Source organism: Peromyscus maniculatus, chromosome 19, assembly GCF_049852395.1.
Source record: "Peromyscus maniculatus bairdii isolate BWxNUB_F1_BW_parent chromosome 19, HU_Pman_BW_mat_3.1, whole genome shotgun sequence".
In the NCBI taxonomy this organism is placed as follows: Eukaryota; Metazoa; Chordata; class Mammalia; order Rodentia; family Cricetidae; genus Peromyscus; species Peromyscus maniculatus.
The window spans coordinates 55,656,871-55,669,185 of NC_134870.1; the positions used below are offsets into that span (position 1 = coordinate 55,656,871).

At 42.3% G+C, this 12,315-nt stretch overlaps 1 protein-coding gene across 1 annotated transcript in view; it reads right to left on the minus strand.

The window, feature by feature from the left end:
• Positions 1 to 1,199: 1,199 nt before the first annotated feature.
• Atp8b1 (ATPase phospholipid transporting 8B1) overlaps positions 1,200 to 12,315 on the minus strand; it is a 130,310-nt gene continuing 119,194 nt past the window's right edge. The window contains exons 23-28 of the mRNA XM_006985186.4: positions 10,283 to 10,506; positions 9,326 to 9,409; positions 8,341 to 8,586; positions 7,932 to 8,070; positions 3,961 to 4,091; positions 1,200 to 1,801 (exon numbers count right to left, since the gene is read on the minus strand). Of these exons, the coding sequence (XP_006985248.1) occupies positions 1,577 to 1,801; positions 3,961 to 4,091; positions 7,932 to 8,070; positions 8,341 to 8,586; positions 9,326 to 9,409; positions 10,283 to 10,506 (1,049 nt within the window). The 3' untranslated portion in view covers positions 1,200 to 1,576. The remainder of the gene's footprint in view (positions 1,802 to 3,960; positions 4,092 to 7,931; positions 8,071 to 8,340; positions 8,587 to 9,325; positions 9,410 to 10,282; positions 10,507 to 12,315) is intronic.

The window sequence follows — 12,315 nt, forward strand, 5'->3', positions numbered from 1 at the left end:
TGTATCGTCAGTGCCCTCTCTGGCCTTTTGGTTTGGTTGTTTAAACTTATCTGTTTTGAACAGGAGACCTCCCCTTCACTTCCAGGAAACACAAAGGAAAAGTCGTCCCCGCCCCCCCCCCCCCCCCCAAGGCTCCCTTACCAGGTACATCCAATCTCCAGACATTGTGACAGGCAATTTGTACAAAGCTCTCACTAGAGAACCAAGCAATGGAATCATTCACGTGAATGCGTACACACAACCTCATAACGTTTTAAGGGAATTTACAGTTTTTGCGGTGGGCCACGTTCATAGTTACCCTTGGCTGGGTGTGGCCGCAGGCAGCAGTTTGAATACACTTTGTAGACTCGGTACAATGTTGCTCTCGCCTCTTCTGTGTGGTAGTAGGACTTTCCCACCAGTTAACAGTCAAGCCCCAAGTGTGTCTGCCCCCTAATGTATCCAGTGGCTCATAAGAGCTAAAGTGGTGTCTTCTAGAGGAATCCACAACTAAATTTTCAGTAGGCAATTTCCTGTTCTTTTCCAAATAGTTAATTTTAATTGGTCCATAATTGGGCATATTTATGGGACACCATGCGGTATTTCTTCCTTTTGGTACTGAGATGGGACCTAGGGCCCTGGCTCTACCACCAAGCCACAAGGCAGCCCGCCATGGGGTATGTGTATGCCGTACAACGTGGACATCAGGGTTTGTCCATTTCTTCAAACAGTATCACTTCTTTGCGTTGAAAACATTCCAATCCCTTTCATCTAGCATCTCAGAAATATATATTCCATTATCATTATCCGTTGTCCTCTACTGAGCAACCAAGGCCACAACTGTTTTATCTAAATGGAACTTACTTAATTCTAGTTGATACCGTCTTTGGCTTTTAAAAGTCAATTTTGGAAAATTAAAGTAGGGAGTCAAACCACTTGGTACGGCAGAGAAATGCTAAAACATGAAATAGTAAAATTATGTAGTGAGTTACTCAACCCTGTAGTAAATCAAAGCCAGAACAAAACTTTGTACTTAAGCATTCAATCAAGGAAACTTGTTTCAAATTTTATAACTTGGTATAAAGCAACATGAAGCCAATCACCAGCTCTGAAAATGTCACCAAACCACTTTGTGTCAGGTGATAAACACAACGAATCTTTTCTTACTACACTCATACATTAAACAACAGACTTTTTTTTTTTAAAAAAAAAAAAACAAAAAACAAAGTGACAAGCGGCGGGAAGTGCATTTTAAAAAAATCCATGTTTGAGGCCACAGATAGGACAGCGTCGTTGTAATTTTATAGTGCCGTAGTATCCTTGCAGCTGAAACGGAGACTTCTCTCAATTCTGTTGTCCTCGATTGAGCCTGGATTAAGACGTTCCCTTTGAACCTCAGCAGACATAGTCGGCTGAATAAAATAGGTGGTCGCATGGCTTTGCTGATGCTTAACAGCCCAGCCCTAGAAGTTTGTTATCAAGGTTATTGTCCTCTGTGACAAGTTCAGTTTGTTTTTGTTTGTTTTTAAAAAAAGGTCCTGAGTCTTTCATTAAAAAAAAAAAAAAAAAAAAAAAAAAAAGACATCTCCCCCAGCGCTCAGCTCTCCACGGTGCGTCTGTACTCAGCAGTGCCTTCTGCGATGATGGCATCCAGGGGCGAGCGCTTCTTGCGGATGCTGCGGCCGGAGGAGATGAGGTCCGCATAGCCCCTCTGGTGCGAGAAGGCATAGGCTGAGCGCCTGGAAGATGCCCCCCTCCGGAACACGTTCTGCGGCCGTTTCCACTGCTCTTCAGCCTTCAATCGCTTCCGATGCTTCTGGATCTGGGTAAAGGAAACCGTGAAAAGAAAGGTCTGAGATACAGAGGATGCCTGGCCAACAGGAACTGGACAGAAGCTAGTTCCAGCTGAGAGGCTGCACACCCCTATGCACGTACAAACATCTGACTTCTTACATCCTGCAGGTGGAAACTGGAAAACTATGGCCAGGCATGGTGGCCCATGAATTCAATTCTTGTATTCAAAAGATGGAGGTGGCCAGTCAGCAGTGGCGCACGACTTTAATCCCAGTAGAACCATGAGTTCGAGGCCAGCCTGGTCTGCAGAGTGAGATCCATGACAGGCACCAAAACTACACAGAGAAACCTTGTCTTGAAAAACCAAAAAGAAAGAAAGAAAGGAAGAAGGGAGGGAGGGAGGGAGGGAGAAAAGAAAGAAAGAAAGAATGAAAGAGAGAGAGAGAGAGAAAGAAAGAAAGAAAGAAAGAAAGAAAGAAAGAAAGAAAGAAAGAAAGAAAGAAAGAAAGAAAGAAAAGAAAGAAAGAAAGAGAGAAAGGTGTCTTGGAGGTCAGGCTGGTCTATATTGCAAGTTCCAGGAAAATCAAATCCCTCACTTTTCCTGAAGTTAGTTTCGGTCAACTTGACACAATCTAGAGTCATTTGCGAAGAAATGTTAATTAGGAAAATGTCTCTATCAGATTGGCCCGTAAGCAAATCCATGGGGCATTTTCTTGATTAATGGTTGATATGGGAGGGCCCGGCCCACTGAGAGTTCCACCTCTGAGCAAACGATCCTGGGTAGTGACAGGAAGCAGGCGGAGCAAGCCATGGGGAACAAGCCAGGGAGCAGCACTGTTTCCGCTTTAGTTTCTGATTCCGGGTTCCTGCTTGAGCTCCTGCCCTGACTTCCCACAGTGATAGACTGACCTACGCAGGAGCTGTCAGCTGAAATAAACCTGTTCTTCCCAAGGGGCTTTCAGTCATGGTGTTCATCAGAACAACAGAAAACAGTAGAATAGCAGCACTCTTTGTGAGTCCCGGGCAGACTGGTATGTGCTGAAGATAAACTCTCTACAGGTTTCTCCTGCATGTTAGTGCATTCTCTCTCTCTCTCTCTCTCTCTCTCTCTCTCTCTCTCTCTCTCTCTCTCTGAGTGTGTGCATACACATGGCTATGGAGGCTAGAGATGAATGTCTGGTGTCTTCCTCAATCATTTCCACTTTAATTTTTGAAGTAGGGTTTCTCAAGGAACCAATCCTGGAGCTCATAGATTCGGCTACCCTAGTAGGTCAGTAAGTCCCAGGAATCCTCCTGTCTCTACCTCCCCAGTTCCAGCATTACAGGTGCAGGGTGCCAAGGTGAAGTTGTTTATGTGTGTGCTGTAACCCGAACTCAAGTCCTCATGCTCGCTTGCCCTGTAAGCACTTTACCAACGGGCCCCAAGCCCCAATCTCCTCTCTTGTTTCCTGATCCCTGTCAACTGTCAGTGTTCTCCTGGGCACTAAAGGGAGCTTGCCCAGCATCCACATCTCGCCTTTCTACAGGCCGCTGATTTATACAGATAGGTAATCTTCCCCCTATAGTAACAACCTTCTTAACACACAAAGCTTCTTTCCTGACTGGGTATTAGTTCAACAAAGCATGCAGTCTAATTCTGACAAATGAGACCTGAGAAAGGTGTGTGTTGCAATTCCTAGGGTCCTGAAGGAAAGGATGGAAGCCTCCTCTTTCCCTCTGTGATGTCAGGACAGCCATGGCCATCTTCTAGCACAAAATGAAACTGATACTGAAGACATTCTCCTCAGGAGAATGATGGAAAAGCAACATTAAATACCTCAACCAACCTGCCCTGAAGTCTGCTAGTCATTTCGCAAGGGGAGATGACACATTGTTTTTGGGACATTGATTGTATTATAGGAGAGAATATTTTGCTTTAAATAATGGGGGGGGGGGACCCAACCCATTTGCACAGCAAAAGGTTAAGATAATTGTAAAACAGAAGGGACACAACACGCTATGCTGTATGGACAAATGCTGGAAGGTTCCCTGTCCTTTCAGATGGAATTCAAGAGAAATGGTAAAACAATGGAATTCTGATCAGACTTCGCACAAACTGAGAAACCTGCAGGAAAGGCAGTATTGGGAAATGCTTCGGTTCCTGGAAGGGACACTCAGGTAGGAGAGGAGGTCTGTATCTTTACGTACCTTGTCACTTTCTGATGGCCAAATGGTCATTGACAAGAAACGGATGGCAACGACAGGCAACAAGCACACCGCCACCGTCAGGATGATGGTCAACCAAATATATGGCTGTCTCAGGGCATTGGAAGCCGTACCTGGAAAGAACATGACGGTGAGTGACGCACAGAGGCACTCGTATCCTAAGGGCACAGTTTGCCTTCGATACAGTCGAGCAGACGATCTAGGCTCACACTTTATAACCAGATTTACTTCCACAAACTGCTCCAGAAATGGCCAGTTTTCTGTTTTCATTTTTGAGACAGCTTCTGCCCCTGGGGCCCTCAGAGGGCCAAGACAGCAGGTATGATCTACCACACCCAATCATGAATGCACAGGGTTTTTTTTTTTTTTTTTTTTTTTTTTTTTTTAAGCCAAGACCCAGCAAAGCCAAATAAAAGGGTCAGTTGTTTGCTACAAGAAGATACACAAGAAGAAAATGGGGGAAGATGCTTTTAGTAATGCTGCACCAATAAACAATGGAAAATTGGAGCTGGGATGTAGCTCACAGGTAGAGCATGTGCCGAGCAAGAACCAGACTCGGGGATCGTTCGGCAGTAGAGACTTCCAAAAAAAAAAAAAAAATTAAAATAAACAAAGCAGTTTCTAGCTTCTAGTTCTGTCTGGAAACTCCACACATTTGTCCCAAATATTGGCAGCCCACAGTGTTTTACATCGGCCATGCCGTTTAGTTTACTCTGAGAGGTGGGAGCTGCCGTATGAGCGACATCAGGAAACTGAGTTGAGAACTCAGTAAGTCTGCCCCCCAAAAAAACACAACTAGTCATGGTGGCCCGAAGATCAAAACCCATTCTGTGACTGGAGCCATGCTTTCTCCATAGAGAATTGGTGGTTTGCTGTCTAGTCTTTTGCATCAGAAGTAGCAATTTGGCTTTATAAACAGATGATCATATACATTTCCCCAGCAGCAAATACCTAGAGCCCAATTGATCACAATACTTTCTGTATTTACATGAGTTTATAAAATTAATTTTTAAAATGCAAACTCTTTTATTTTCTAAAATTGGCACACAAGGTATTGGATATCATTACAGCGTTTTTTTGACACAAAGTGTGCTTTAGTGGTCTCCCTCCCCCTTACCTCCCCACTGCTCTTCTTAATCTCCCACCAGAACCCCCCCCCCCTCCCCGCCCCGGTATCTTTGGCACTTTTATATCCCATGTCCGTCTGTCCATCTTCCACCCTCTTTGTTATCGAGTCTTACCTTCTCATTCTCCTTTCCAGTTTTAAAAGTTTTACTCATATTTATGCACATGTATACAAACAGTCTTCGTTTTTAAACTACTAACTATAAATCAGATTTAGAAATACTTTACATGGGAATATTCTAAGTAAACATTAAAAGAGTAAGAAAAAACAAAACAAAATCATGAAAACTAGTCAGGTGGTGGCGGCACAATTTTGATTATATTCAAACTCCTCTACCTCTTTCCAGATCAATCCCCCCAACTTCTTATTATTATTTTTTTAAATAACCCACTAAGTCTGCTTTGTACTACCCATATACTCAAGAGTCGGGCATTTACTAGAGCATGGCAGATCTACCAGGGGTGACGCCATTAACAAAACCAACTCTCTCCCACTCAGAAGCCATCAGCTGTCACCTGTGAAAGGCAGAGGCTCTGCTCATGAACCCCTTCCCACTCCATGCTGAAATACCGACTAGCTTGATCTTGGGCAGGTAACCAGGGCTATGGTGAGTTCAGGAGTCCAGCAGTCCTGTTAGATCTAAAAGACACAGTTTTCCTCCCTGACCTCTGGCTCTTTTATATATATATATATATATATATATATATATATATATATATATATATATATATATATATATATTCTTATGTATATGGGTGATTTGCCTGCCTGTGCACTATGGGCATGTCTGGTGCCTCCTTTGGAAGTCAGAAGAGGACATCGGGTTCCCTGGAATTAGAATTACAGATGGTTGTGAGTCACCATGTGGGTACTGGGAATTGTACTCAGGTCCTCTGGAAGAGCAGTCAGTGCTCTTAACTGCTGAGCCATTTCCCCAGCCCCAACTTCCGGAGCCTAAGCTGTATGTTTTATATAGTTATGATCATTAGTCTCCTCACTTTTGTTTATCATTCATTGAACTGTTGTTCTGCATACATATTTTGAAAGATGGACCCAACTTTTGAGTTCTAGATTTCCATGGTATTATTACTATTTGGTCCTTTGATTAGTTAATTTAATATTCTCTTCAACCTATTTCTAGCCCTCCCCCATTTAAAAAATGATTAAAACTGTCCTAGTAATGTAGTTTTTGTACAAGGAATCTTAAAGTATAAATAACTGGTTAAAATGCATGAAGAGTTTTTATAATTCATGGTGCATTTTCAGATAGCATTTTGGAAAGATAAAACTACATTGCATTTCTTTCAGCAATACACAGGCACTCAAATTTTCATAACTATCAATATTAGGTATTGTGGGGGGGAGGAAAGGCTTTACGTGGCTGCTGCCTCCTCCTCCTTCCACCTCTTCTTTTAAAGGCAGAATCTTGCTGTGTAGCACAGCTGGCCTGAAGCTCACTATACAGACCAGACCAGCCTTGAACTTGGAGCACTCTTCCCCTTCCTCACGAGGTGGGTTAAATGCACATGCCACCATTTCTAGCAACTTCATCTTTGGTTTAATTTTTTTATTATTTTTTAAAAATTATGTTTTATTTATTATTTTTATTGGATATAATTTGAATTTCATTTTACTTTTTTAATTGAAAATAGATTTTTTTCATATAATTTATTCTGATTAAGGTTTCCCCTCCCCCAACTCCTCCCAGATCCTCCCTACCTCCCCACCCACTGAAATCCACACCATTTCTTTTCCCTCTCTCATTAGAATACAAATAGGCATCTAAAAATATTATAAAATAAAAACAAGCAAACCAGAATAGGTCAAAACAAACAGGGAAAAAAAAGAGTCCCAGAAAAAAAGCACAAGAAACGCATGTTCATATATACAGAAATTTCATGAAAACACAAAACTACAAAAAGGATCTGTAAGGTTAAAAAAGAAAAAAGCCCAGATAAAGCATTGTGATACAAAGAACCTCCAAAAATGCCATTGAATTCATTTAGTGTTGGCCACCTACTGCTGGGCAAAAATTATGTTTTTAAATTGTGTGTGTGTGTGTGTGTGTGTGTGTGTGTGTGTTGCTTTAAGAGGCCAGAAGAGGACATGGATCCTCTGGAAATGGAGTTACAGCAATTAGGAGGCACCCAATGTGGGGTGTTAGGAAGGAACTGATCTTGGGTTCTCTATAAGAGTAGTATGTGCTCTTAACCTCTGAGCCATCTTTCCAGCCCTGCCTTTTCATCTTTAAAGAAGCTTAGTTGATTTTTATGTTTATTTTGTGTGTGTGAGTGTGTGTATGTAAATGTATGTATGAGTGTGTGTGTGAGAGCATGTGTGTGTGTGACTGTGAGTGTGTGAGTGTATGTGTGAGTGTGTGAGCATATGTATGTGTATGTATGAGTATGTGTGACTATGTGAGTGTGTGAGCATGTGCATAAATGTCAATGTGAACACAGTCCGCAGGTGGAGGTCAGAGGACCACTTGTTTTAGTAGTTCATTCTCTCTTTCCACCATGTGAGCCCCACAGACTGCCACAGGCTTGGCGGCAGGCACTGTTATTAATCTGCCGATTCATCTCGATGGCCCAAGCCTTTTAATCTTCATGCTATCGATTGAACAGATACACAGTTATGTCTTAATATGACTTTAGCTTGCTTAGACCCTTCCAAACAGCTACTTCCATCCAATTCCTGTTAGAATATTAATTTTTACTAGCAAAAAAATCGATGCCTTATGTATTTTTGTACTTACCCGATAGTTATGTCAGAAAGTAAGCTGATGTCATTGATCTACACTTACTTTTGGAATCTGAGAAATACCAACCTGTGAACTGAAATGCGGATGGAAAGAGAACATGTATCCCCGCACTATGGAAATCAAACATGATGCCAAAGTACAGCGCAATGCTTCCAAAAATTGAAAAAGCATTCACAAAAGTCCAGTAAGAAGTATCCAAGCCAATCTGTCGGGAAACCAGAGAAAAACAGAGCACTCATTTGGGGAATGTAGCAGGAAAAGAAAGGATCCAAGAATTCTGAAAACGGAACTTGGCGATTTGGGTCTGATTTGGTTTGAACAGCCAACAACCCGAAACCAAACCATCCTTGGCTCAAGCAAGAAAGAGGAACTATTCGAAGATGAGAGAGAGAAAGAACAGTCTTATTTTTTAAAGTGGCAGAGGCTAGGTACAGGTAACAACAGATATAGGATGTAGGCAAGGAAAGCCACATACCTGGAAATTGACGGTTATTACTAGGGCTGAGGCCACTGTGACGGCAAAGGACTGGTAGTCCGAAGGTGCCTCTCCATCCTGTCCCACCGTTTGTAGGTAAGCGCCAAGTGGTATGAAGAAGAGGACCATGGATGTCAAGACCCCATGCAGCAAACTGACAAAGAATCTCTTATAGTTGAATAGCAAGTCCCTCTGTCCCACTACATACAACCCAGGGAATCGGAGACTCAGTTTGTCACTCACGTCCTTAAAGAGAAAACAAAATCAGAATGATGTGCTGTCTATGAGGTCAAAGATGTTGGTGTGTCACAGTTTGTATCTCGTATCTCACACACAGCTGCCACTTGCCCTTGTGTTTTAGGAAGGCAAGCAGGGATCCAGATCAGTATTTCTGTCAACCATGCAGCTTTAGCTTACCGGTATTTGATGTTTCCAGAGAGTAGCTATGGGGAATTCATCCCGGTACTAGCAAAGGCAATCAATTAATAATGTCAAAAAATGTGTGGAGAATAGTTTTTAGCCTCCTGAGATAATGTATTTGTATTATTACAAAATCTAAAGGAAGAAAATTCACATAGAAACTGGTAAATTAACCCTTAATTACCCCCATTTATTTATTATTAATTATCCATTTTCTAAGAATTGCTTGTCAGATAAAATGTGATTTAGGAATTAAATACATCAACTTTGGAAAGTGTTAAAATTTACTTTTTAAATCAATAAGTTATCAATAAAAAAAAAAACCCTGCTGGATTCTCAGGTGTCTGAACAGCCAGATGTCTGAAAGAAACATATAAGCACTCTTGCCTACAACAAGCTCCAGAAATTCTTTTCTTAGCAGACCATAAAGCAGTTATTGTTGCTTGACAGGTGTGCTAGGGTTTACTCAGGATGAGTAAAGCTAGAAGAATGCATTGATGTGTTTGCTGGAATCTCCCTGGCAGTGGATGGATCCATCCAGAGCACCCCAGCCTGTGGCTCCTACCTGGTCAAGCAGCCCCATGAGGAGCACGGGCAGACTGGAGTACAGCACATTGTACAGGGTGATAAACCAGTCCTCATACGCCGTCTGCAAAAGGAAAATAGAGGCTCTGTGTCATGCACAAAGACAGACTGCAGGTCTGCTTTCTCCAAGTGGGGACCCCATCCTGAAGAGAAAGTACCCCTCAGCTACCCCTGTATAAAACACGAGTTTGTCTGTGCAGTGGGTAGCACCACAGACCTTTCCATGGCAACAATCCCCTCCACTCCACTCCTTAAATGTGTGCATGAAAACACTACAAGAAGGTTTTGCTAAAAGACTCTATCCTGATGGGTAATGCTAGAAAAGTCAGTGTTCATTAAAAACAAGATTTTATATTTTGTGTTATGTGTGTGCATCTGTGTATGGGTATGTGCACATGAGTGTAAGTACCCACAATTGCCAGAAGAGGGCTTTGAGTCCTCTGGGATGAGAGCTACAGGTAAGTGCGAACCACCTGACAATGGGTACTGGGAACCAAATTCTGGTCCTCTGTAGGAACAGCATGTCCTCTTCACCTTGAGACATCTCTCCAGCCGTCATCATCAGTATTGAAATCCCTTATGAGTGCATTAGAATTCGGAAACTCAGTTGGAATATTTAAAACTGTTTAATACTTAAAAAAGAATATGAGAACTAGTTCAGGAGGGCTGGCAAGGTGGCTCAGCAGGCAAAGGGCCTGCCACAAAAGCCTGGTGACCTGGGTTCGATCCCTGGCACCCAGGTAAAGATGGAAGAGGAGAACTGACCCTACAAAGTTGTTTATCTGACCTCTACATATGCACTGTGGCATGTACACACGCGCACACACACAGACACACATACAATCAACCAATTAGTAAAATGCTTAAAAGAACTAGCATTTTATTCATGTAAAAGTTCTACTGAACAAATAGTTTTAAAGGAATAATGTTCCATTACCTGTGCCGAGTAGCCATTGAAGAAGGAGTACCAGAAATGAACTAAAGTAAATGCAAAGTTCTTGTAAAAGAAGTATCGGAGGAACTTGCACATCCTTATGTAAGACCACCGGCCATGGACCAGCAGCAACCTCTGTAGATATCTGAACTGAGCAAAAGAATAGTCACTGGACATGACAGCTTGCATTCCTTCTTGTCCACTTATTCCAACACCAATGTGGGCAGCTATGGGGCAGAGGGAAAAGAAGCGGGGGAGGGTCAGACACTGCTTCTAAGTCCAAGCCTTGAGCAACTCAAGACTTTCCACAGCAAAACAAAAACAAAAGCTCTTGCCCATCCCGCCCACCCCATACTTGTCAGAGGGACAGGTATGCTAGGCCAAGCACAGATGGGACTCCATAAATACTTGTGATAGGATCTCAGGTGGGTGGTGAATTCCATTTGGATTATCTACCCAATACATCAGCCATCTCTTACACCTACAGGGTGAGCCCCAGGCACCCTTATGGGCCACAGATGAGTCAGCTGCATGTCATTTATGGTAGATACTGCAAAACGAGCCCCGTCAACCTCCATTCTTCCTTTGTTGTAAGTAGAGAAGGCAGGAGAACAACCTGGCATGCTTTCCCAGACTACTGTAGTTGGTCTCATTGGGGCCCACTGTTTAGATCCACTCATGACTAGGAAACTGAGGTGACCTGGAGTCTAGATTTTCCTCCCCCTTTTTGATATTTCTGTAGCAGAGTTCATATCCACTTTCAGCTGCCCAGATACTGATAGGCAACCACAAAGGCTTCTCAATTGAGAAGCTCTTTAGAGGGATCTAAAAGGTAGAAGCTCCTCTAGTGAGTGGTCCAGAGGCTAGAGATTCAGCCTAGAAACTTCTTCAGTCCATTAAAAGCTTTTGAAGGCACCTATAGCTCTTAACAAGCTAGCTGAGAGAAAACTTAGATTTGGACCAGTCCATCTCTCCTTTTGGGATCCTGGAATTAGCATGGAAGTGTGCTAGTGTCTAGAATTTTATCATGTAAATTATCTTAGTGTGGAATGGATTTCTTTTTTTCTGAAGGTCTCTGAGAGCATAAGAAAGACAGACAGACAGGCAGGCAGGCAGGCAGGCAGACAGACCAACAGGCATTGGGTTCCTCATGTAATTTTAGGTCCTGAAATTTAGACATTAGTTCAATGTCTTTCTGAAGCCTGGCTTCTTAGCCACAGTGAGACATCTTTACATTTTTTGTTTGCGTGTTTGTTTTAATTGATTTTGTTTTGAGCTTTTGTATCATGTAGCTCATATGCTTGTCTCCAACTCACTATGTAGCTGAGGATGGCTTTGAACTCCCAATCCACCTGCCTGGTGGAGTTCTGCTCTCCCATGTCTGGTTTATGTGGTGCTGTGGATGTCACCCATGGCTTTGGGGACAATAGGCAAGGACTCTATAAACTGACCTACATTCTCAACCCCTTTATATATTTTTAAATTAATTTTTTTCTTAAGCCAGCTTTATCTTCTAACATTCCTAATTAAATTAATTTTAACTGAAATCATTTTTTAAAGGCCCACTGTGGCTTTAAGACACACACACACACACACACACACACACACACACACACACACACACACACATGCACATACACACATGCGCACGCACCCATGCACACATGCATGCACTGCGGAGGAAAATATTTCCAAAACTTTGTTAATCCATCTAAATAGTCATTAAATACAATTTCAAGTTAGATAATCTGGAATTTTGTCCAGGTCATAAAAATTAACATAAACAACGACAGTGAGGTCTCTTAGAGAAAATATGTTGGAGAACACAGCCATCACTCCGACTTCAAGAAGTGACGTCACACTCCACAGTTTCCAAATAGAAAGAAGCTTCAAAAATCCAGCCCTAATTTTGAGGCCAAAGTATGTAAAATTTAAAATATAACTATAGGAAGTTAGTTGTCCAGGCCTATGTTTTTAATTATACTTTGTAGCTCTAACAGAAGGGAGTGGAGGAGAGGGGATGGAAGGGGAGGTGA